General features: G+C 49.5%; 1 protein-coding gene across 2 annotated transcripts; it reads left to right on the forward strand.

Moving 5' to 3' along the window:
• The first annotated feature begins 38 nt into the window (after positions 1-38).
• ATCAY (ATCAY kinesin light chain interacting caytaxin) lies at positions 39-16,893 on the forward strand. 2 transcript variants are annotated; one of them, XM_054649942.2, is made up of 13 exons: positions 40-557; positions 1,633-1,760; positions 5,993-6,057; positions 6,830-7,051; positions 7,707-7,892; positions 8,363-8,465; positions 9,875-10,006; positions 10,400-10,486; positions 11,316-11,414; positions 11,631-11,666; positions 11,797-11,832; positions 12,601-12,636; positions 12,886-16,893. In XM_054649942.2, exons 2-13 carry the CDS (start codon positions 1,684-1,686, stop codon positions 12,893-12,895), a joined length of 1,089 nt encoding a protein of 362 aa, XP_054505917.1. In that variant the 5' UTR covers positions 40-557; positions 1,633-1,683; the 3' UTR covers positions 12,896-16,893. The 2 variants fall into 2 exon arrangements, with proteins under 2 accessions (XP_077047646.1, XP_054505917.1); XM_077191531.1 differs by lacking the exon at positions 1,633-1,760 and having other exon boundaries at positions 39-557.
• Positions 16,894-25,878: the final 8,985 nt, after the last annotated feature.

Consider the following 25,878-nt stretch of genomic DNA (forward strand, 5'->3'; position numbering starts at 1 on the left):
CTGGCAGCCAATTGGGGCGGCGCTGGCACGGGGAGGGCTCCTGTCCTGCCCCTCCCCTCCTGCAGGGCCCCCTCCCGCACTAAAGCAGGGAATTAATTCACTGATGTAGGGGAGCGCAGCCTCCGCCAGCTGCGGGCGGAAAACCATCATCACCGAATCCCAGAAACCATCGCCGAATCCCAGAAACCATCGCCGAATCCCAAAAACCATCTCCGAATCCCAAAAACCATCATCACCGAATCCCAAACACCACCAGGAGATCCCGCGGCGGGGAGGGAAGGAGGCGGCCAAGGGAGCAGCAGCAGCCATGGAGGAGCACAAATGACGCCCTGAGCCCGTCCCTCAGCCGAGCCGAGCCGCAGAGCAGCGCCTGCTGCGGGCGACGCCGACCTAAATGCATCCCCAGGCTCCTCCATCCTCATCCTCCTCATCCCCGGCGCCATCCGGGGGCTGCACCTGCTGAGCCGCATCCAGCGGGAGGAGGAGGAGGAGGAATGCCGAGCTGGCAAGGAGGAAGGCTCGGGCTCGCCTTTGTTCCCCTCTGAGCAGCGGCAGCGGTGAGTACGGGGTGGATGCTGCGGCAGCCGCCGCCAGCCGGGGTTTCTCCTTCCCTTCTCCTTCCCTTCTCCTTCTCTCCTCCTTCCCTTCTCCCTCCCTGCTCCCTCCGTCCCTCCATGATGCCCGCGGGGCTGGCACGGAGCAGCTGCCGGCGGCGAGGGGGGGGAAGCCGGGATTTTCCAGAGCCTGGAGGTGTCTGGGGTAGGGAGAGGCAGGGATGGAGCCAGACCGGGCCAGGGGCTCGCTGGGATAGGCGGGAATGCCAGTCCTGGAATGCCAGTCCTGGGAATGCTGATCTGGGAATGCTGATCTGGGAATGCCAATCCTGGGAATACCAATCTGGGAATGCCAATCCTGGAATGCCAATCCTGGGAATGCTGATCTGGGAATGCCAACCTGGAATGCTAATCTGGAATCCAGTCTGGGAATGCCAATCCCGGGAATGGCAATCTGGGAATGCCAATCCTGGAATGCCAGTCTGGAATGTCAATCTGGGAATGCTGATCTGGGAATGCCAGTCTGGAATGGCAATCCTGGAATGCCAGTCCTGGGAATGCTGATCTGGGAATGCCAATCCTGGAATGCCAGTCCTGGGAATGCCAATCTGGGAATGCCAGTCCTGGGAATGCTGATCTGGGAATGCTGATCTGGGAATGGCAATCTGGGAATGCCAGTCTGGGAATGCTGATCTGGGAATGCCAATCCTGGAATGCCAATCCTGGAATGCCAATCTGGGAATGCCAATCTGGGAATGCCAATCCTGGAATGCCAATCTGGGAATGCCCCAGAGCAGCTCACCCTGCCCTCCCCTCCCAGCCTCCTCTTCCTCAGCACGGAGGGGTTGATGAGCAGATTGGTGCTGGAGGAGAGAGAGGCAGGAAGGGGAGAACCTGTGGGTGTCAGGGAGAGCAGCTGGGGCCCCAACAGATCCACGCTCTGAGCCTCACCTCCTCCTTCCGGCCCAAAACGTGTCCAGAATCCAGAATTTCTGCCTTTCCCGAGCAATCCCCCTCTCACCCCGCGTTCCAGGGAGCGTGGGTGCTCCATGCCAACCCCTCTGCCTCCCCTCTGCAGCCTGAGCCCTTCCCGGGGGCATCTGCTGGCTCCAGCCCCTCCCTGGCAGCCATGGGCACCACGGAGGCCACGCTGAGGATGGAGAACGTGGATGTGAAGGAGGAGTGGCAGGACGAGGACTTCCCCAGGTGTGTTCCCCAAAAAAAAAAAAAACAGGAGAATTTTAATTTTTTTTCCCCTGTGAGAAACCATCAGAGTGGGAGGGTCCATGCCCAGGCCTCAGAGGCAACAGGAGCCTGAACTCCAACAGGGGCTCGGAATTTTTGGAGCTGCTCTGAGTGCATCAGAAATTTGGGGATGTTTTTGGCAGCCCTGTGTGGGCACGGGGAGGAGGGAAAGGAGCTGGGTGTGCAGCACAGGGAGATTGGGATGCATGGAGAGATCCACAGAGGGTGGATGGATGCACGTGGGAGTGGATTCATGGATCTGTGGACTCCTTCCCAGGCTCTGAATCCAGCAGAATCCCAAACAGAGCAGAGCAGTGCTGCTGTGCCAGGATCCTGGCATCCCAATGGGTGCCAGCCCTGCGGGGCTGACAGGAGGTGCCAAAGTGGCACCTTCCACCTTCAGATCCACTTCAGCAGCTGCACAGGGGTGCCAAACCCACCCCCAAGTGCTCTGAATCCCCAGCACATTCCCACCCCCATTCCCAGCTCGTTCCCATTCCCAGGCTGCCCGGGGCAGGGCTGGATTCTCCCTCTCCGGGGACATTCCAGGGACATCCCAAACCCACCGGGTGTGGATTCCCCTGCTCCAGGTGGCCCTGCCTGGGCAGCAGGGGTGGCTCTGGGGGGATTTCTCAGCTCCCTTCCAATGCTGCCCATTCTGGGATCTGGCTCTGGAGCCTCCCGGAGCCCCTGGTGCAGCTGCAGGTGCCCGGGGGCTCTCAGGGCTGGCCCAGCCCCTGCAGCTGCAGGCACAGGGCCCCAGCATTGCCAGGCACAGAGAAAGGGGCTCCTGTTCCCCCGGGATGAGCCTGGCTCTGTTCCTGGCAGCCCCAGCTGCATCCCCTGTGAGCCCCTCTGTGCTGCATCCCACAGGACGGGGTTTGTCCTTCCCTCCTTCCCAGCCCTGGCTGTCCCAGAGTGGATAAAATTCCCTCTGAGAGCAGAGCTGCTGGATCCCTGCCAGCCCCGGGTTTTTAATGGAGTGAAAGGAGAGAGAAGTGTGGGAAAGAAAAGGAGGGAGGGAGGGAGGGAGGGAGGGAGGGAGGGAGGGAGGGAGGGATGGATGGATGATGGATGGATGGATGGATGGATGGATGGATGGATGGATGGATGATGGATGGATGATGGATGGATGGATGGATGATGGATGGATGGATGGATGATGGATGGATGGATGGATGGATGGATGGATGATGGATGGATGGATGATGGATGGATGATGGATGGATGGATGGATGGATGGATGGATGGATGGATGGATGGATGGATGATGGATGGATGATGGATGATGGATGGATGATGGATGGATGGATGATGGATGGATGGATGGATGGATGGATGGATGGATGATGGATGGATGGATCCATGGATCCATGGATGATGGATGGATGGATGGATGGATGGATGATGGATGGATGGATGGATGGATGGATGGATGGATGGATGGATGGATGGATGGATGGATGGAGGAATGGATGGATGGAGGAATGGATGGATGGGAATGGTGGAATGGTTTGGGTTGGAAGCAGCCTCAAAACTCATCTCCCTCCCAAAGCTGGGGATTCCTCCCAGCAGACCAGGCTGCTCAGAGAATAGAGACAGGAAATCAAGGTGTAGGAAGGAAAAGATCGTCCCAGAGCTCCCTGGAAAATCCAGGATGAAGCTGGTCTGGCTCTGGGGCACCTCGGCCGCAGCCCAGGCGTCACCTGGGAGCTCTGTCCCACCCTGCCCATGCAGCAGCAAACTCCAGGCCCAGCCTCCCAGGGAAATTCCTCCTGGAAAGCTCCCAGCACCCCCAAATCCTGGAAAACACCCTGGGCATGAACCCCGGGAAGAGGCAGAGGGGAGGATGAGGCTGGAACCCTGGGAGGAGCCGCCTCCGGAGGGATTCGAGCAGGAACGATGCGAGACAGAGCCCAAACAGCCCCCAGGCAAACCAGGGAAAGCCAGCTGGGTTCTACTGGCAATAAAAATAAATAAATTGTCCTTTTCCAGCCGCTTCCCCGCTGGAAGCATCGGAATAATAGGGCAGGAGCTGCTGCATGTGGGACAGCTGCTCTCCAGCAGCTGATTTGCTGCAGAGCTATTTTTGCCTGCCTGCCATTAGCCAATCTCGCCCCGAAAAAAAATAAAAAGAACAAAAAAAGGAAAAGCCACATCCTAGACAGAGATCTGGGCCGGGAAAGCAGAAAAAACAGAACCCAGGTGCTCCCTGAGGGCCGGGGCCGACATTCCCAGCATTTCCTGGGAAGCCGAACCGCGGCAGCAGCTCCGGCCCGGCCGAGGAGGAGCCGGGAACGGAGCGGGCGGATCCTCGGGGCTGCCGCCGCCGCCCGGGCTCTGATCCCGGCCCGGCTCGGCCGGCCCGGGGCGGCGATGCCGTAACCGAGACGCGGGCGGCGCGGAGCGGGAGCATGCTCACTCCTGCGTCCGTCCCTGCGTCCGTCCCTGCGTCCATCACCGAATCCATCACTGAATCCATCACTGAATCCATCACTGAATCCATCCTTGCATCCGTTCTTGCATCTATTCCTGCACCCATTGCTGCATCCATTCCTGGATCTGTCCTTGCATCCATCGCTGCATCCATTCCTGGATCCATTCCTGCATCCCTCCTTCTATCCCTGCATCCATTCCTGGAACTATTCCTGCATCCCTCCTGCATCCATTCCTGCATCCATTCCTGGATCCATTCCTGCAGCCCTCCTTCTATTCCTGCATCAATTCCTGCAACCCTCCTGCATCTATTCCTGCATCCATTCCCGGATCCATCCCTGCATCCATCCCTGCATCCATCCTGGGACTATTCCTGCATCCTTCCTGCAACCATCCCTACATCCATTCCCGGATCCATCCCTGCATCCCGCCCCTCATCCCTCCCTCATCCCGCCGTCCCGCTCGGTCCCTGCGGGCCCGGGCACTGAGCCCCGGCTCTCGGCAGCGCTGCGCCCCCCGAATTTGTCCCGGGGGTGCTGGAGGCAGGAGGAGCCGCGGGAGGAGGCGGCGATCGCCCCGCAGCAGCCTCGGGGAAGGTGAGCGGGGCTTTTCCTCCCCTCCGCCCGCCTGAGCTGGAGCTCGGTGCGAGCAGCACGTACTCAGCTGCCTCCCCTCCCTTCCCTGCCCAGCTGGATGCTGTGTCACCAAACCGTGCCAGGCGCCAGCTCCCGGCACAAACCGCGCCAGGCCCGGCTGGGCACGGGCCAGGGGGAGCTGGACGGGGCTCGGGGGTTTTTCCTCCCGCTCCGGAGGGTGCCCTGCACGTGCCTTTGATCGGGTGCTCAGCCCTCATGAATATGCAGTGACCGGCCGAGGAGGATTATCCCTTAATCTACATATTGATAGGGTTTAATTGGGCTGGTGGCCCCGGCGCCATGGCAGCACCAGGAGGGGGAGAGGAGCGGGGCAGAGCTGGGCTGGATCCTGTCCCCGCTGTCACCTCCCTCCCTTCCGGTGTGCCGGGGCCATCGGGGGCTGCTGGACAGCGACTCTGCTCATCCTCATCCTCCTCATCCTCATCCTCATCCTCATCCTCCTCATCCTCATCCTCATCATCATCCTCATCCTCATCCCCATCCTCTTCCTCATCCTCATCCTCATCCTCCTCATCCTCATCCTCATCCTCATCATCCCCATCCCCATCCTCATCCTCATCCTCATCCTCATCCTCCTCATCCTCATCATCCTCCTCATCCTCATCCCCATCCCCATCCTCATCCCCATCCTCATCCCCATACCCATCCCCATCCCCATCCCCATCCCCATCCTCATCCTCCCCAGAGCCCTGCCAGGGAATGGGGATAAAGCCCTGGGGTGCCCTAATTAGGGGGCGCCCTAATGAGGAGCCCCAGGGCCTGGCACTGCCCCTCAGAGCTCCTACAGAATAGAAATGAGCACAATCCATGGGAGGAGAATGCTGCCGAGGCCACCTGGGGTCAGGATTTGTTCCCTGGCTGGGTTTTCCATCCCTTGGGGCAGGCTGGAGGTTAGTGGGGACTGCAGGGCAGCCAGGAGGGAAGCCCAGACCCGGGGCTGCTCCTGGGCAAATCCCCCTCGGGAATCCCTCAGGGTGAGAAAAGGGAAAGGGCAGAGCACAGCTGGGTTGGGTTTTTCCCCTGCTGCCTCCATCCCCTCAGGATGATTTCCCCCTCATTTCCCCCACTCTCTGCTGTGGTTTTGCCCCTCCTGTCCTGCAGGCCTCTCCCAGAAGAGACAGGGATGGAGTCCCTGGGAAGCCCCACGGAAGACGAGACCACGTCCTGTAAGTGCCAACTTCTGCAAGCCCAGAGGAGCTGCCAGGCAGGGAGAAAACCTTGGGTTCTCCATAAAAAACCAATTTAAAATAAAATCCTCATGCGGGGAGAGGAAACCAGCAGGGGTTTGAAGTTGTTCCTCTCCCCTGAGGAGCTGGGGGAGGCAAGTGGGATCTCAGGGGTGCGGGCACTCCCAGTGCCTCCCAGTGGGATCCACCACCCTGAGGGCTCCAGGTCCATGTTCCAGCAGGAATTGTCCATGAGGATGCCCTGCTCTGTGCCTCCAGGAGCAGCAGCATGTGTTGGAATGCCAGGCCCTTTCTTGTTCTAAAGTCAGGGGGGAATAAAACTCAGGAGATGTTTTTGAAAGTCTCACTCCAGAGTGAGGTTCAATATTACTTTTATTTATTACAAACTCATGAGATGTGAGTTCTCTCTAAGGAGTTGAGAAAGTGAGCTAAAAGGGTGTTTATCCAAGGCTATTTAAGTCTTAATTCTTTGATAAACAGTTGATATCTGTATTATTTATGCTCCTAACTCTATTATGATTACTCAAAACCCACAACATGGACATCTTTTACCTAATTAGAGAAAACTGAAGAAAAAGGAAGAAGAAGGTGTAAAACAGACAATTAACCTACCCAAAATCTTCTACCTTGGCTTCTATATATTACTATACACTAAAACCCCAAATCTAAGGGGTTTTTTTACCTTGTGAGATCACACAACACTGCCCAAACCACACACACCCTGTCAGTTTGATTTTCCTTTGAACTCCAGCTCCCCCCAACACTTTGAACTTCAACGGGGCCCATCGGAAGAGGAAGACCCTGGTGGCACCTGAAATCAACATTTCCCTGGACCAGAGCGAGGGCTCCATCCTCTCTGACGACTTCCTGGACACCCCGGATGACCTGGACATCAACGTGGATGACATTGAGACTCCTGACGAGACAGATTCCCTCGAGTTCCTGGGCAACGGGAACGAGCTGGAATGGGAAGGTAAAAGGGTGGCTCTGGGTGAGCATTTCCAGGGCTTGGGGTGGTCGTTTTTAGCTTCATTTTAAAGATTTTTGACACAGTTCACCAGCAGCAGCTGAGGACTGATAAGCAGAGGGAGATTTTAAAGTGATTTCTGTAATATTTTGGGCAGCAGGGCAAGATTAAAACCTGTAGGGTCGTACCCTTTTCTGAATGGTTTGGCAAATTTATACAACGCCATTTTTCAAAGTTATTACAACTGTGTGTTAGTAAAATAAAATTATGAATATATTCATTATTAAATAATTATTTAATAAAATAAAATTTTATTAAATTATTAAATAAAATATTAAATAAATATTAATATAAAATTAAATTAATATAAATATAAATATAAATATAAATATAAATATAAAATATTAAATTATTAAATAAAATAAAAATTAGGAATAAATTGGCCCAAAAATAAAAATCAGGAATAAATTGGCACAAAAATAAAAATCATGAATAAATTGGCCCAGATCAAGGCTGGAGGTGAAACCCCATCAGAGCATCGTCCCTGAGTGTCCTAGGCTGACACGGAAGTGAATTTTTTTGGGAACCCCATTGGGAACTGGTGCTCCCAAAGCTCTTCCCAACCTCTCCTCGAGGCAAGACCTCTTTGTGCCTTTCCCAGACGACACCCCCGTGGCCACGGCCAAGAACATGCCCGGGGACAGCGCAGACCTGTTTGGGGACGGGGGCACCGAGGATGGCAGTGCCACCAACGGGCGCCTCTGGAGAACCGTCATCATCGGCGAGCAGGAGCACAGGATCGACCTGCAGATGATCAAACCCTACATGAGGGTGGTGACACACGGAGGTGAGCCCAAACCCTGGTGGCTCTGTCGCTCTGAGGGGAGGTCGAGGCTGGCTGGATGCTGTTTAGGGGGGGAAAATCTTTGGGTTTTTTGGTAGAGGAGCGTGAAAGTGCTCAGATGGTGCTTAAAATGTTTTTAAGTGATTGTAGAATTATCATCTGGAGGGACTGTGCCAGTCCCTGGGGTGCTCCAAGGGTCCACACATGTGCAGTCAGGTTTGTTTCCAAAATCCAAGCAAAGTCAAGGAACAGCCCAGCTTTAAAAACCCAAAATCCCTTCTCTGAACCCCAAACCCACATTATAACCAAGCCCAGGAGGAAATCTCACAGTGGAAGGGGTGTGAAGAGAGAAACGCTCACCTGGAGCTGAGCAGAGACACAAAACCCACCCCAGTGCCAAATTTCAGTGCTGTTTTTCCCCTCAGCTGTCCCGTTTTTCCCTGGACAGTGTCACTTTTGTGGTTTTTGGGCAGGATACTACGGAGAAGGCCTCAACGCCATCATCGTCTTCGCTGCCTGCTACCTCCCCGACAGCAACCTGGCAGATTATCACTACATCATGGAAAACCTCTTCCTGTGAGTGCCCTGGCAGGGACAGTGGGCTGGGGGAGCACTGGGGGTGCCAGCTGTGGGTTTCTCTGGGTCTGGATTGAAGGAGCTTGGGACAGTAATTCGAGTTTGGGCTCGGGTGTTTGTTATTTCTTATCAGCAAAACAGCGTCACTGCTGTGAGTTCAGAGCTTTTCATTAGAAGGCACAAAATGGCCACAATCTCTTGTTCCAAGGGCTTTTAACACTAAACTGTCCAATTAAGAGCTGACACCTGGGTTATTTTCCCTTTTAACCCAATAACTGATCCCAAAGAGCTGCAATGGGGACTTTCCTGCCCAATCACAAAATGCCACCCAAACCCATGGAGAAGAAGGAAGAAGAAGCATGAAGGAGAAGCCCAGAATGACACCCTGTGCTCTCCATCTTGCTCCCATCCACAGCACACTAAAAATCCCAAAACCTCAATTTCTCACCCAGTGACACACCTGCACTGCTCTCTGTAATCCATTGCACACTTTTGTGGGTTATATCTTAAAGTCTGGGAAACTTTCTCCATGGATGAGGGTCAGAGCCAGTGCTGCCCTGGGGGTCAGGGCACCCCAGAGCAGACACAGAAATATTCCCTGTGGTGCCCTGGGTTTCCAGAGGAAAGCACACAACTCCCTGGAACCACAGCTGGGAGCAGGCTGGGGGCAAGCCCAGCCCTGCCAGGGGCTGCTGGGACAGTGCTGGGACACTGCTGGGACACTGCTGGGACACTGCTGGGACAGTGCTGGGACACTGCTGGGACACTGCTGGGACAGTGCTGGGACACTGCTGTGACAGTACTGGGACACTGCTGGGACACTGCTGGGACACTGCTGGGATATTGGTGGGACACTGCTGGGACACTGCTGGGACAGTGCTGGGACAGTGCTGGGACACTGCTGGGACACTGGTGGGACAGTGCTGGGACAGTGCTGGGACACTGCTGGGACAGTGCTGGGATATTGGTGGGACAGTGGTGGGACACTGCTGGGACAGTGCTGGGATACTGGTGGGACACTGCTGGGACACTGCTGGGACACTGCTGTGACAGTACTGGGACACTGCTGGGACACTGCTGGGACAGTACTGGGACAGTGCTGGGACACTGCTGGGACACTGCTGGGACACTGCTGGGATATTGGTGGGACACTGCTGGGACACTGCTGGGACACTGGCCCCAGTTCCAAGTCCAGCAAGGCCAAGCATTCAAACATTGCAGTGAATTATGGCCAGGATGGGCTCGCTGTGCCCAGGCTGGGACACTCCCTGCCCCTGAGGGGCACCCCTGGAGACCAAAGCTGTTCCCAGCCCTGCAGAGAGAGGCTCTGGAGCCGTTCCAGGGTGGCACAGGGCACTTGAAGGAAGTTTCTGGAGTCTGACTCGGGCTCCTTTTGGCCCCCCTGGCAGGTATGTGATCAGCAGCCTGGAGCTGCTGGTGGCTGAGGATTACATGATCGTGTACCTGAACGGGGCCACGCCGCGCCGGAGGATGCCAGGCCTGGGCTGGCTCAAGAAGTGCTACCAGATGATCGACAGGAGGTGAGAACCCAGCTGCTGGGGCCTCTCCAAAGGGAAATCAGAGGCTGTTCTTCCACAGGAATGAGCCTGAGCCAGCCCCACGTCCCTCACACCTGCCAGGTGCTGGAATGGGCCTCAGAAATCCCCTCATTGCACTCCCCCCGGGCAGGGACACCTTCCACTGCCCCAGGCTGCTCCAGGCCCTGTCCAGGAATGTTTGGATCAATAATGACATTTCCAGAGAGCAGAGCAGAGCAGTGCTCCACATCCTGCTGAGCTGGGATGAGCTTCCCAAGGGGTTTAACCTGCACAGACCCAGCTGAGGCTGGGCAGCCCCTGCTGGAGCCCAGCACAGCCCAGGGCAGTTGAGGGAATGTCCTTGGAATGTGACTGTGTCCCCTGCCTTGTCCCCAGGCTGAGGAAGAACCTCAAGGCCCTGATCATCGTGCACCCCTCGTGGTTCATCAGGACTGTCCTGGCCATCTCCAGACCCTTCATCAGGTGAGCACAGCAGCCCCAGGCCCAGCAGGTTTGGGGTGGGAGTTTGGAATCACGGAGTGATGGAACATCCTCAGTTTGAGGGATCCACAGGGATCATCCAGCCCAGCCCCTGGCCCTGCACAGGCACCCCAACCACCCCAGAGTGGGGCCCAAGGGCTCCTGGAGCTCTGGCAGGGCTGGGAAGGGACCATTCCCTGGGGAATTCAGTGCCCAGCACCCTCAGGGGGAAGAACCTTTCCCTGATCTCCATCCCAGACCCCTGAGCCTTTCCTGGGATGTCCTGAACCTTTCCCTGATCTCCATCTGAAATCCCAGAACCTTTCCCTGATCTCCATCCCTGAACCTTTCCCTGATCTCCATCCCAAAACCCTGAACCTCTCCCTGATCTCCATCCCAGAACCTCTCCCTGATCTCCTGAACCTTTCCCTGATCTCCATCTGAAATCCCAGAACCTTTCCCTGATCTCCATCCCTGAACCTCTCCCTGATCTCAATCCCAAACCCCAGAACCTTTCCCTGATCTCCATTCCTGAAGCTTTCCCCGATCTCCATCCCAAACCCCAGAACCTCTCCCTGATCTCCATCCCAGAACCTCTCCCTGATCTCCTGAACCTTTCCCTGATCTCCATCCCACCCCCCTGGCCCAGCCCCAGCCCTTCCCCGGGGTTTAATCCCACAAATCAGATTTTAAGCTCACCCTTAGCCAGGGCTGACCAGGCTGAAGCTGCCCCTTGTCCTGCCCCACTCAGATCCCTGCAGTGACACCTCCAGAGGTGTTTTTGGAGCCCCTGGGGTGGCACTGCCTCTCTCTGTGTGTCTCTCCCTGCCAGTGTGAAGTTCATCAATAAGATCCAGTACGTGCACAGCCTGGAGGAGCTGGAGCAGCTCATCCCCATGGAGCACGTGCAGATCCCAGAGTGTGTCCTGCAGTGAGTGCCAGAGGGACCCTGGGGCTCTGGGGAGGGCCAGCTCAGGGTCCTGAGCCCAAACCCATGGGTTGGGAGGGCAGAGCCTGGGCAAACCTGCTCCCAGCCAAGGAAAAGCCCCAGAATGGGGCGGCTCAGGGCTTCTGCCACCCTCAGCAAACACCAAATGGGGCTAAAAGGGAACAGCAGCAGCTAAAGGAGGGCTTGTCTTTGTTGCAGATATGAAGAAGAGAGGATCAAGGCCAGAAAAGAAAGGTAAGAGGAATTTGGGCAGGGGTGGAGAGTGGCTCCTCTCTCTCCAAGGCCCATCCACCACCCCAGGAAGGCACTGGGGGCTCCTCCTTCCCACTGAGGGATGGATTCCCAATGGGATTTGTGTTTACAGGGCAGAGGAGAAACAGGACATGGCTGAGAGGGAAAGGTAAGGGCCCTGATTTGCCCTCCCCCTGATTTACCCATTCCTCTGATTTACCCATTCCTCTGATTTACCCTTTTCTCTGATTTATCCTTTTCTTTGATTTACCCTTTTCTTTGATTTACCCTTCCCTCTGATTTACCCTTCCCTCTGATTTACCCATTCCTCTGATTTACCCATTCCTCTGATTTACCCTTTTCTCTGATTTACCCTTCCCTCTGATTTCTCCTTCCCTTAAAGAGTCTTTGGGGATGAGAACAGCCCCAGAGCTTGGGAGCCCCTCTGGGACCCACCAGGCCATTCCCAGAGTGTTCAGGAGCTGATAAAGGCTGGAACTGTAGGGAAGGGAAATTCTGGAGGGGTTTGGAAGATAAAATCCTTCATCAGGATGACATGGCCTGGCTCTGGCCCTGAGCAGATACAGCCTCTCTTCCTATCCTAATTCCTGAGGGGGAGCAGGGAAAGATGCCCTGGATGAGGCTGAAAAATTCCTGGAGCTCAGGGCAGAGGGCGGAGATGGGTTTGTGCTGGAGATTTATTATTTCATATTTCATATTTTATATTTTATATTTTATATTTTATATTTTATATTTTATATTTTGTATTTTATATTTTATATTTTATATTTTATATTTTATATTTTATAATTTATAATTTATATTTATATTTTATATTTTATATTTTATATTTTATACTTTATTTTTATATTTTATATTTTATACTTTATATTTCTCATGTACTGGAGATTTATTTATTTTTATTCTCTCTTTGCAGCATGCCCGTGCCCCCAGCAGAGGATCAGGAGACCAGGTTTGAGCTCTTGGTGTGGCTGGGACACGTCCTGTGCCATTTGTGATCCATGACCAGGGTCCCTGAGCCTGGTGTCACTTTGTCCCCTCTGCCCATGGAAGCCATGGCACCATCAGTGTCCCCAACGCACTTCTGCAAACCATTTCACCCAAACTCACTCCTCTTTTTTGTTGATGTGCTGGCAATAATCGCATTTTTTACCTCAGTTTGCTGCCTGACAGTGCCTCCTGTCTCTTCTTTCCTGCCCAGCATGTCCTGAGTGGGAGCAGCACAGAGGAATGGAGTAGAGAAGGAGCAGCCTGGAGTCACCCACCTCAGCGGCCTCTGGGGACGAGAGCTTGCCACCACCTTCTTCCAAGCCCTGTAAATCCTGGAGCCTGCCTCCTCTGCCTCCAAGATGCAAAGTCCTTCCACCTCTTGGGAATCGCTTTCCTTTTTTTAAAAAAAAAAAAGAAAAAGAAAAAGAAAAAGAAGAACAAAAACCGAACAAACTCCCCCTCAGAAAACAAAGCAAGAGCAGCACTTTACAGGACAGGTTCTGGTGTGTTTAGGGAATGGTCTGTGGAGAGCATTGCACAGCGCAGATTCTCACTGTGTATCCTTGGAGTAAGTCAAGAGCGTCCTCCAGTCCATGAATCTCCAGCCCAGAAAGAGAATTCATTTTGGTTTCAGTCATGAACCTTCCCTTCACTCGCTGCTGGCCAGCATGGAGCACCCCCAGGCTCCTCCAGGACACCCCAAAAGCTGAGAACAGCCACCACGGGCAATGGGAAGAGCTTCTCCCTCCTTTTTCCAGCCAGCATGAGTTTCTTCCAGAAGATTCCGAGTGCCTGCGGCCTGGGCAGCACTGCCAGCTTCCAGCGTTCCTCTGGAACTCATTCCCAGCAGGAACCCCCATGGTCCTTCCATGGTTTTTCCTGTTTTTTTTCCCTGATTTATCCCATCCAGGTGCGTGAGGCACTCTGAAGGGATCCCACGGAACCTTCTCCTGAGGGCACACACCCCAAAGGGTCGGGGTTTAGAGGGAGCTTTCCAGGATAAGGAAATTCTGCAGGCCCTGTCTTGGTCTCCACTGGACAATCACCCGCTGCTGATGCTGCTGAAGGGCTGGGAGGTTCCCTGAGGAGGGAAATGCTCCTCCAGCACATGAAATTCCACCCACAAAATTCCACATTCCTGCCTGGAATGGCCCCAGGGAGGGCGCAGAGCACAGGCCTGGCTGCTGGGCCCCACAGGCGCAGGTGGGACTCGGACTCTGGGGATTCGGGATTTGGACTCGTGAGGATTCTGTGAGCAAAGGAAAGGGGGGGAAAGAAATGAAGGAACAACAGTCTGGGCAAAATTCTGTGGAAATTCCTGATTTCAGAGGCAGAGCCAGCTTGCATGGCCTCAGGCTGGGTCCCTGGAATGTCCCAAGGCCGGGCTGGGACAGTGGGAGGTGTCCCTGGACGGGATTTCAGGCCCCTCCAAATCATTTTAGGATTCCCTGATTCCATGATCGGGTAAAACCCCTCTCAAACACCTGCAGATGAAGGATTCCCTGCCCACTCCTTCACTTCACCAACCCTGTCATGCTCCAGATGAAGAATCCCCTGCCCATCTCATCGTCTCGAGGAGAATTCTGGCAGAGCAGGATTTCTCCTGAAGGTGGGGATGGCTCCTCTGGACACACAAAGCTGCTTTTATCCTCCCTTCAGTGAACAAAACCACTCTGGATGAGCCCCTTCAAGGAAGCATCAAAATAACTTTTTAACCTTAACTCTCGTTTGAGACGTTCTCCTCACACGCTCCAGCCAGGGATGGAAAGCAGAGCTCTGCACCCACAGCACCAAAGGAAAAGAAAAATAAAATTCCACGTTCTATCTAAACAAGATAATTATAAACCAATTATTGACAAAATATTCCAAGCTGGAAGGGGCTTGGAGCGCCCTGGGGTCACGGCAGGGTGGCACTGGATGGGATTTCAGGTCCTTTCCAACCCAAACCAATGGGATTTCACAAGGAATTCTGCAAAATTCGAGGCAAGAAGAGCCCTTCAGGTGTTTGTGGAGCTCAGGGTTCTTGCAGGCGACTCCTCCCTGGTGTGCTGAGCTCCCAGCTCTGCCTGGAGGCAGAAGGAGCAGCCAGGAATCCCCAAATTCCCTCCCAGTGCCTCTGTCCCAGGGGTGAAGGAAAGACTTTGCTGATTAAACCAATTTCAGTTCCCACCATGAACAATCTCAAAGCTCCTCGTGGGGCCCAGAGGCTGGGGTTTCACTGAGAACACTTCAAGTTGATTTTCCTTTTGGTTTTTTTTTTCCTTTTCTTTTTTTTTTCCCTTTGTTTTTATGGATTTCGAGGGAAATTCACCAGATTTCCACCCCACGCTGGAACTGCAAGGGAAGTTTGCAATTATTCAACAACAAAGCGGACGAAACGTTGAGTGATGGGGTCAAAATCCAGCTCTGGAAAATGTTTGTGTATCAAAAAATGTTCAAAAACACAGCTGGGATGGAAAAGATGGATGGGGGAGATCAGGAATCCCAACCTCCTTTCGTGAGGGATCCGCACCAGGATGGAATTTGCGTTTTGGTTGTTTCATTCCTCCCCAAACCCACTCTGTCTGCACTTTCAGGAAAAAAAAGAAAAAATACAAAATGAAACTTCACCTTTTTCCAAGTAACTCCTTCAGAGCAAGGGAATTTCAGCTGGGAAAAGGACAAATCCCCAATTTCCCTTCATGAGATGGAGGTGGGCACTTGTTTCCATACAAAAAAAAAATCAATTTTTAACTTCTTGGAAGAGATTTTTGGTTTTGTTCTGTTTCAAAAAGTGCACTTTGCGATGGAGCACTCCAAGTGGTGTGCATTAGATTTTAATTTTTCACTGTTTTATAAGCATGTAAAGTTTATGTTCATGGATGGATGGATGGACACATGGATAAAGTTTTTATGTCTTTTAACACGGAGAAGAACCCTGCAGCTTCATCAAGGAGAAATTAGAAATGTCAAAAGTGAATTTTAGAGCATCCAAAAAAATTAAATTAATTATCATTGAGTTATTTCAACCAGTTGATTGCAAAGCAAAAAATCTACAAATTCTTGGACAAAACCACAAAAAAGGAAAATGTCCCTGTGCCAGAGGTGGGGTGACAAATCTCAGCTGGATGGGGAGAAATCTGCACTGCTGCTGGTGGAAGTGCATTTCCAGTAGAACTTTGACCAGTATATAAATATATAAATATGTTAAAAGAAGAAAATGAAATAAACTCATCCCTTTAGCAATACTGCTGGACTGCTCAGAGCCCCCAGCGAGCACCAAGGCCCCGTTCCTGCCTCACAAAATCATCCCTGGAGGACCAGGATCTGCACTCCTCAATTCCCTGGATTATACTGAGCACTTTCTGGTCTGATTTGACTTTTCCTGAGATTTTTCTCCCATGGGAAGCCACATTTTAGCTGCAGAAAAAAAGTTCTTTTATGCCCATATTCACCAAATCCTGGTGGTTTTACTCGGTGTGTGTTTAATGGCAGGACCTCAATTCACTCCACATCAGCCTGAAAAATCCAATTTCTTCCTGTGCAGAGCAGGAATTCCCTTCCCCTCCCTTGGAGGATTTACCCTCAGCTCCAGGAACTCCAACTTTTCTGCTTTTCCCACCCAGATTTGGGGCTGGCCATGAGTTTTTGCTGTGGTTCACCAGGAAGGCACAGGAACCAAAGCTGGATTCCAGGGCAGGAATTCATCCCAATCCTTTCTGTCCAGTGCTGTGGAAATGCCAGTGGATGTTTAGAGCTTCCATCATGGTTTATTTTTCTATCTTTATTCCCCACAGAGGTGCAGAGAAAGGTTTTGAAGGCAACAAATCCTCTTTTTTTAGAGGATTTCAAAAAAAAGCCAGGAGTCAAGGAAGGGCTGGGATGGGCCTGGAGCAGGAGAAAGGGACAAAAAAACCCCACTAAAAGCACATTTTCCTCTTTTCTATTTCCTTCTTTCCTTCCCTCCTGGCAGCCAGAAACTCAGCAGGTTTTGGTAAAATGGAGTTGACAATAAACAACAATCCCAGGGTTTTGTTTTTTGTTTATTTTTTCCTTTTTTTTTTTGGTTCCTTTCCAGCCCAACCCCACCTGTACAAACGTGTGAAATGTCATTTTCTGCAGTGGTTGTAATTAGGTGGTTTGTGCTAGCAGACTCTTCATCTGTGCCCTGAGTTTTGCTTTGTACTATTCCATAAATTCCGTGGATATTCTATTAAAATGAGACTAATCCTTCAGCCAACCCTTCCTCCTGTCAAGTAGATTTTATTCAGGATTCGGCTTCATGTGGAAAATATGAGGGAAATTCGTTGTTTGGATGTTGTTCCCTTGAAGAGAGGCATCCAAAGGAAATTCTGACGCTGCAAAATTCCAAGTGTTTTTACTGAAATAACTCCTGTTCTGGAGGATTCTTTCCCAAAAAAAAAAGAGCCATGGAAAAATTTCCTTTCCTTGGGTTTCTCTCAACCTGTTCAGGATTTTTCTGTACAGGACCCTGCTTGCCTCAAGTTGTTTAATCTCACGTTATTTTTACATTTATTTTTATAATCCAATTAATACCATGACTGGAAATTGAAGTATAAACCCAAACACACAAAAAATCAACCCAAAGACACTTAAATGGAAAAATACCCAAACCCCAATAACCCCTTTTTTATTTGTAATATCAATATTATTAATAGTTGATATTATTTAATATTTAAACCCCAACTATTTACAGTGAGATGTCTAATTTTGAGTCTAATTTAGAGAAGTCATTAACATAATTAATGAACTGGAAATAGGAATATATACAAGTCTAATCCTCTAACAGGCACTGCTGTAGTCATGCTGTGAATTCTTTCAGGAAATGCAAATTAATTGAAATTAATTTTAAATTAGGGCTACATTTCTGCTGGAAATTTGTATGAAGCAGATTTTTTGCTCTGATTTTGTTTTTTCCCAAAAACCAAAATCCCATCAGGATCAACACCATTTTTTTTCCTGCTCATCTTCTGCTTTTTTGTTTAATTTCTACAGAAAAGCTTTTTGGGGTTGCAATTTTGCAGCTCAAATATTCAATTTATGGCATCAACGACCACGTGGGAGCTTTGGGGTGACCAAATTGGGGCTTCCAGGGCCTGAAGGGACTCCAGGAGAGGGATTTGAGATAAGGGATGGAGGGACAGGACCCAGGGAGGGCAGGGAGAGGTGGGACCGGGGGAAGGAATTTGTCCCTGTGTGGAATTTAAAAAAAAACAAAAACAAAAACCCAAAAACTTGGAATTTAAATTTGTCCCTGTGTAGAATTAAAAAAAAAAACCCAAACAAACCAGAAAATTGGAATTTAAATTGGGCCCTGTGTAGAATTTTAAAAAATAAAGTAAAAACTTGGAATTTAAATTGGGCCCTGTGTAGAATTTAAAAAAACCCCAAAACTTGGAATTTAAATTGGGCCCTGTGTAGAATTAAAATTAAAAACCAACAAAAACTTGGAATTTAAACTCGGCCCTGTGTAGAATTAAAAAAAAAAAAAAAAAAAAAACCCTTGGAATTTAAATTCGGCCTATGTGGAATTAAAACAAACAAAAACTTGGAATTTTAAATTTGGCTCTGTGTGGAATTAAAAAAAAAAAAAAAAACCAAACAAACAAAAAAATCACCTTGGAATTTACATTCGGCTCTGTGTAGAATTTAAAAAAAAAAAAAAACAAAAAACCAAAAAAAAAAAAAAAAAAAAAAAAACCCCAAAAAAACCCCAAAAAAAACCTCCAAAAAAAACCCAAAAAAACACACACACACACACAAAAAACCTTGGAATTTAAATTTGGCCCTATGTGGAATTTAAAAAAAAAAAACAAAAAACAACTTGGAATTTACATTCAGCCTCTATGTGGAATTAACAAAAAAAAAAAAAAATCTTTTTCAACTTCAATCCGACTTTTTCAGTTGAGCGAAAATCCCATTTTGCCACCTCCTCCGTGCTGGGATCTCCTGTCTCTGAGTGGGGATCTCTCCTCCCACGGGCTCCTGACACTGCCTGGGGCTCCTGGGTGCAGCAGCCTCCGGGAAATATTCAATATTTAATATTTAATATTTAATATTTAATATTTAATATTTAATATTCAATATTTAATATTCAATATTTAATATTCAATATTTAATATTCAATATTTAAACCCCATTGCACACAGGATATTCCTAGGGCTCCCATCCTGGCTGCTCTCCAGTCACAAATCCAAACCCCCGGCTGCAGATGATGAGGATTTCCCCCAGAAGGAAGGGGTGAGGCTCCTCCTGCCTCGTTCCATCCCTCCAAAGGTTTCGGTCAGCTCCGTTTCCCCCGGGATCATTTCTGGGATGATTTCACCTGCCTGGGGCTCCTGCCTGCGCCGACAGAGAAATAAATCAAATAAATCAGTAAATATTCACTGTCACACTGCTGCATCTCTCAGGATCCAGTGAATCACGGCCAAGGGGAGGAAAACAAAGCGGTGATGTGAGAGGGAAAGGGCTGGAACTTTCCTTCCCTTCCCAGCACACACTTGGATCTCTCACTCGGCGCCTTGGGTCAACTTCTGGGCATGTTTGGGGCTTATTGTGGGCTCCACCTTTGCTCCAGCAATCCCAGAGGGTTTTCCAAAGGCTCCTGGAGCTCTGGCAGGGCTGGGGATGTGCATTCCCTAGGGAGCCTGGGAGTGCCCGGCACCCTTGAGGGAAGAGCATTTCCTGATCTGCATCCCAAACCCCTGAACCTTTCCTTGGATCCATCCCAAACCCCTGAACCTTTCCTGATCTCCATCCCAAACCCCTGAACCTTTCTTTGGATCCATCCCAAATCCCTGAACCTTTCCCTGATTTCAATCCCAAATCCCAGAACCTTTCCTTGGATCCATCCCAAATCCCTGAACCTTTCCCTGATCTCCATCCCAAAGCCCTGAACCTTTCCCTGATCTCCATCCCAAACCTCAGAACCTTTCCCTGATTTCTATCCCAAATCCCAGAACCTTTCCTGATCTCCATCCCAAACCCCTGAACCTTTCCTTGGATCCATCCCAAACCTCTGAACCTTTCCTGATCTCCATCCCAAATCCCTGAACCTTTCCCTGATCTCCATCCCAAATCCCTGGCACAGCCCCAGCCCTTCCTGGGCCCTGTCCCTGCCCAGTGAGGTCCCTCCTCCCCTCCAGGACCCCTCCAGGACCCCTTTTCCAGGCTGATCCCCCTTCCCCAAGCAGTGATTCCCATTATTCCAAGCTGATCCCCCTTCCCAAAGCAGTGATTCCCATTATTCCAGGCCAATCCCCCTTCCCCAAGCAGTGATTCCCATTATTCCAGGCTGATCCCCCTTCCCCAAGCAGTGATTCCCATTATTCCAGGCTGATCCCCCTTCCCCAAGCAGTGACTCCCATTATTCCAGGCCAATCCCCCTTCCCAAAGCAGTGATTCCCATTATTCCAGGCTGATCCCCCTTCCCAAAGCAGTGATTCCCATTATTCCAGGCCAATCCCCCTTCCCCAAGCAGTGATTCCCATTATTCCAGGCTGATCCCCCTTCCCCAAGCAGTGATTCCCATTATTCCAGGCCAATCCCCCTTCCCCAAGCAGTGATTCCCATTATTCCAGGCTGATCCCCCTTCCCAAAGCAGTGATTCCCATTATTCCAGGCCAATCCCCCTTCCCAAAGCTGTGATTCCCGTTATTCCAGGCTGATCCCCCTTCCCCAAGCAGTGATTCCCATTATTCCAGGCTGATCCCCCTTCCCCAAGCAGTGACTCCCCCGTTATTTTCTCCTCCCCAGCCCTGCCTTTTCCAGGCTCCCCATGTGACATCTCCCACAGGACCTGCTGGCCCCGGGAATGTCACCCTGCTGCTGGCAGCCACCAGGAGGAGATGCCAGCCACTCAAACCTCGCTCTAATTAACTCTGCTATTCCACTACCCCTCCTTTTCCTCCTCCTGAGCTGCTGCTGCAGTCCCTGGGGTTCAGGGTGAATTCTCCTCTCTTGCTGGCTCTGTTTCCCTGCTCTGCTCCCATCACGGAGCCTTCCGGGAGCTCCCCAGCCTTGGAGAAGGACCCTGAGCCACCCAGAGTTCTGGGAGGAATAAACAACCCCAAATTTCAACAATCCCAAGTGAAAATTATCCCCATTCCTTGCCTCTGACGTCCCCTCCGGGCAGGAGGAACCTTGGTGTAACCTTGCTCATCCCATAAACAATGTCCCATGATTTAGTGGAGGATTAAAATTGCGAATTAAAGCTGCAGAAGAAATGAGTCAGATTCTGCAGCAGAAAGGGCACCCAGGAACGCAGCAATCCCAGGGGAATCATTCCCCCGTGGCTCCAGGATTATTAAACTGCCTCCTGCTAAATTTAGCCAAGTTTGAACAAAGAATATTAATGTGAGCTTTCAGTAAACATGAGTATTCTAAAAATAACGCTGGGAGAGGGAACATTGCCCGTCTTTGATTCAGACTCCCTGGTGAATGGCATTTGTATGAGTAAAGTGTCAGGCAGATAACGTATCTCTGCCACAAACAAACCCCAAAAAAAGGAACTTTCAGATGACCCACGAGCAGCTCGCCAGCAATGGGGGCTAAAAAAAGCCCTTCCTGAGCATTGCCATTTGCATAACTCATCTTTTTATCTTTTTATTTGAGATTTTTATGGTTTGGGTGAAGTTTGCCGCAGCTGGGCAGCGTTGAGGTGGGTTTTGCTGGGAAGGAAGGAAGGAAGGAAGGAAGGAAGGAAGGAAGGAAGGAAGGAAGGAAGGAAGGAAGGAAGGAAGGAAGGAAGGAAGGAAGGAAGGAAGGAAGGAAGGAAGGAAGGAAGGAAGGAAGGAAGGAAGGAAGGAAGGAAGGAAGGAAGGAAGGAAGGAAGGAAGGAAGGAAGGAAGGAAGGAAGGAAGGAAGGAAGGAAGGAAGGAAGGAAGGAAGGAAGGAAGGAAGGAAGGAAGGAAGGAAGGAAGGAAGGAAGGAAGGAAGGAAGGAAGGAAGGAAGGAAGGAAGGAAGGAAGGAAGGAAGGAAGGAAGGAAGGAAGGAAGGAAGGAAGGAAGGAAGGAAGGAAGGAAGGAAGGAAGGAAGGAAGGAAGGAAGGAAGGAAGGAAGGAAGGAAGGATTCAGCAGGAATGGGATGCCCAAATACAGGCAGGCACCTCCAGGGGAGCAGCAGCTCCCAGGCCAGGCAGGAATTTGGGAATTCCAGCTATGAGGGTGAATTCCAGCTCCCAGCATGGCTGGGGTGTGAGCAGGAACAGGGGAGAGAGAAAAATCACCCCTAAAAACAAACTGGGGGAAAGGGGAGCACTGAGGGGCTGGGGAAAAAAGTTTAAAAATGAGATTTTGTACTGAGGAAAAGGAGCTTTTACACTGAGGAGTGAGTTCTATCAGTGAGCAGAAATGAGCTTTTAAACAAGGAGAAATGAGCCTTACACTGAGAAGAAGGGAGCTTTTAAATGAGGAGAAATGAGCCTTTACACTGAGGAAAAATGAGCATTTACACTGAGGAAAAATGAGCATTTACACTGAGGAAAAGGAGCTTTTAAATGAGCATTTACACTGAGGAAAAGGAGCTTTTAAATGAGCTTTTACACTGAGGAAAAGGAGCTTTTACACCGAGCAGAAAAGAGCTTTTACAGTGAGGAAAAGGAGCTTTTAAATGAGCTTTCAGATGAGAAGAAATGAGTTTTCCACTGACAGGAATGGGGACTGAGCTTCAAAAACCCCCAGGAGCAGCAGCCACAGCCGTGTCCTTCAATCCTCCCATTCCCAGGAAAAACAGGAATGTTGAAATTCCTTGTGGAGATAATGGGACACTGCTCTGATTCCCTGATCCCAAACAACCAAATCCTGCTGCTCCCACCCCGATTGTTGTCTGCTTCCAGCAGTAAAAATTCATGTTTTCTTTTGATGCACCAAAAATCCATTGTTTCTTTTGATACACCAAAAATCCATTGTTTCTTCTGACACAATTTGGGCCAAAATCTCATTATTTTTTTTTTCCCCAAGGGTAAAATCCTCACCTGTATTCCCAAGCCACGGCCCTGCAGGCAAACCCAGCTGGAACCAAATTTCAAAAACACAAATTTCAAAAGCACAAATTTCAAAAGCACAAATTTCAAAAGCACAAATTTCACCCACTGGATTGGAATTCCTCAGAACTATTTGGATCAGCAGGTCTGCAGAGCAAAGAGAACTGGAGCAGAGGGGGCCGGGTCCGGTGTCCCCTCGGAACTTGGACACAATTTTGGAGCCTCTTTGGTTTCTTTTTCCCTTCTCATGAGGTCAAGTGCAATAAAATCATCCCTGGGGTTGGGTTTCTTGACCCAGACAACTTCCTGCTTCAGGGATGGGTGAGAAAAGCAATAAAAAATTTTGAGTAGGAGCTAATTTGAGGAAAATTTATCATTTTTTTTACCTTTGTCAGCTGAGGGGATGATGTGGGGACACCCTGCAAGGGCTGGAATTTCAACTCCCCTGGGTTTGCTCAAACTCAGGAATCCAAGCTCCAGATTTCTCTGGAATTATAATTTTACCCTGGAATTTCTGGTGAGAGTGCAAGGAACAACCAAATTACTTATCAATATTTATTCTTTAATAATATTATTATAATATTCATATTATATGTTATATTATAATATGATATCTTATTTTAGAGATTATATACTATATTACAATATAATATATAATCTATAATACACAATATTTTATATAATATATTATAGATTATATAGTATATCTACAATATATATTATTTATATTATATTATATTATTATATTATATTTTATATCATATCATATATAATGTTATATTATACATTATTTTATATAATATTATAGAATATATTTCTATATACATAACATTCTATAATGTTATTGTTTCTATTTATTATTTAATAATATTATTTATTACTTATTAATATTTCCCCTAATAAGAAGAACAATGGGAACACTGGAATTAAGACTGGAAAAGCTCATTTGCTGTATTCCCATCCATAAATTCACCAGGCTCTACTTGAAACCCGATTTCTTTTCTTGCCTTCAATATCTTCCCTGTAAAACCCACAGAATCGTGACCTCTGGCAGTTAAAATTTCCCTCATTTGCAGCTCATGTTTATTCATGAGCAGCTCATTTTAGCGCTTGGCCTTGTCCCGGTGGCTGAGGAGCAGAAACAGCTTTGAAGAGAAAAATAACATTTTTTTTATTTTTAGTTCAGCTCAACGGACACAGCTGGGCTCAGACAAAGGAGGTTTGAGGCCACAAACCTTCTTCATGCCTGAAAGAGAAAATTTAAACTTAAACACAGCTCAGGAGCAAGTCTGAATAAAAGTTAATGGTGTCAAACAGAATTTGAGGAAAAATATTAAATATATATATATATATATATATAATGTTCTCCTTCAGAAACTTCCCTTGGAATCGTGGATATTTGGATTTTACACTGTAAAAGCTGAAGACCCCCAAGGTAAAATGTCAAAGAGGACCCCAAATACCCAAATTTGGTGCCACTGATTTTTTTACCGTCCCTTTACAGCTCACTGTAGGAACCTTGAATATTTTTAACAGTGACCTTTTAATCCTGCCACTCTGTGGTTTTATAAAAAGGAAGAACAAGGCAAGATATTATTTAAAAATGCACATTATAAACGTCCAAAAAGATTGTTGAAAAGCCTGACATTGCTCCAAGAACCCTAATTAAGAAATATCCGGAATAATTCGAATTAAAGCACAGGTTCCACAAGGTGCAGAGTCAACTTACCTTAAAAAGCTTTATTTTATGTGAGTTAACTGGGGAGGAGGAGGCTCTCTGGAGAGATAATAGTTTAGGAATTTGTGTCTATTTACAAAAAATAAACTGCTCCAAAAATTCCTTGTAAAGAGACATTCCAGGAAGATTCACTCCACATTCCTTTCTCTGAACACAGCTGGACTGAAAAGGAAAAAAAAAAAAAAATTTAAAAATGTAAATGGAATTCCTCCTTTTATTCCAGGAGTTTAGAGAAAAAATTCCTCCCCTAGATGAGTTTGAAATAATCAGATTTTTGGGGAATTGGGGAGTAAAGGAGGGGAATTGGGGAATAAAGGAGGGGAGAGAGCAAGGGAAAAATCCCAACTTAATCATTTCCTCTGTGGCTCCCCGGGCTGGCGGCAGGGTGACATTTCCACCTGCCCCATGACTAATTTAGGAAAAGGAAGAGCTGGCCAAAAAGTTATTTTTGGCCACCACGGCGACGGGGCCAGCGAGGGAGAGGGACAGGTGCAGGGCCAGAGTGTGACATGGGGGTGGCACGAGCCACCCAAAAATGGGACTTTGTGGGGAGGAATTCCTACAAAAATGGGATTTTTTTGAAGGGGTTGAAGCCTCCCTTTCCCCCCCCCAAAAAAATGTGGAATTAGAGGGTTGGAACAGCACAAAGTGTGGCTTGAAGGGTTGGATGAAATCCTCTTAAATTGGGGCAGTGTGGGGTTGAACACCCCAAAAATGGGAGGCTGAAGGGTGGGTGGAAACGGCCCTAAAATGTGACACTGGGGGGTGGGCTGGACCCCCCCAAAATGGGACATTTGGGGGTTAAAACCCTCTAAAATGTGACATTGTCAGGTTGAAACTGCCCAAAAAGCGACATAGGGGAGGGGTTAAACCCCCCTAAAATGTGACACTGAGGGGTTAAACCCCCCCAAAAAGTGACATTTAGGGGTTAAACCCCCCCAAAATGTGATATTGAGGGGTTAAACACCCCCAAAATGTGATATTGAGGGGTTAAATCCCCGCAAAATGTGACATTAAGGGGGTTAAAACTCCCCTAAAATGTGACATTGGGGCAATGAACACCCCCAAAACGTGACATTGAGGGATTGAACCCCCCCCCCAAAATGTGACATTTAGGGGTTAAACCGCCCCAAAATGTGACATTGAGGAGTTGAACCCCCACTAAAAGTGACATTGAGGGGTTGAATCCCCCCCCAAAATGTGACATTGAGGGGTTGAACCCCCACTAAAAGTGGCATTGAGGGGTTCAACCCCCCCAAAACGTGACATTCCCCCCCCAAAATGTGACATTGAGGAGTGGAACCCCCCCCCCCAAATGTAACAATGAGGGGTTAAACCCCCCCAAAATGTGACATTGAGGGGTTGAACCCCCCCCAAAATGTGACATTGGGGGAGTGAACACCCCCAAAAAGTGACATTGAGCGTTGAACCCCCCCAAAAAGTGACATTGAGGCTTGGCCGGCCCTGCCCCGAACGTGACAT

This window comes from Agelaius phoeniceus, chromosome 29 (genome assembly GCF_051311805.1).
Source record: "Agelaius phoeniceus isolate bAgePho1 chromosome 29, bAgePho1.hap1, whole genome shotgun sequence".
NCBI lineage: Eukaryota > Metazoa > Chordata > Aves > Passeriformes > Icteridae > Agelaius > Agelaius phoeniceus.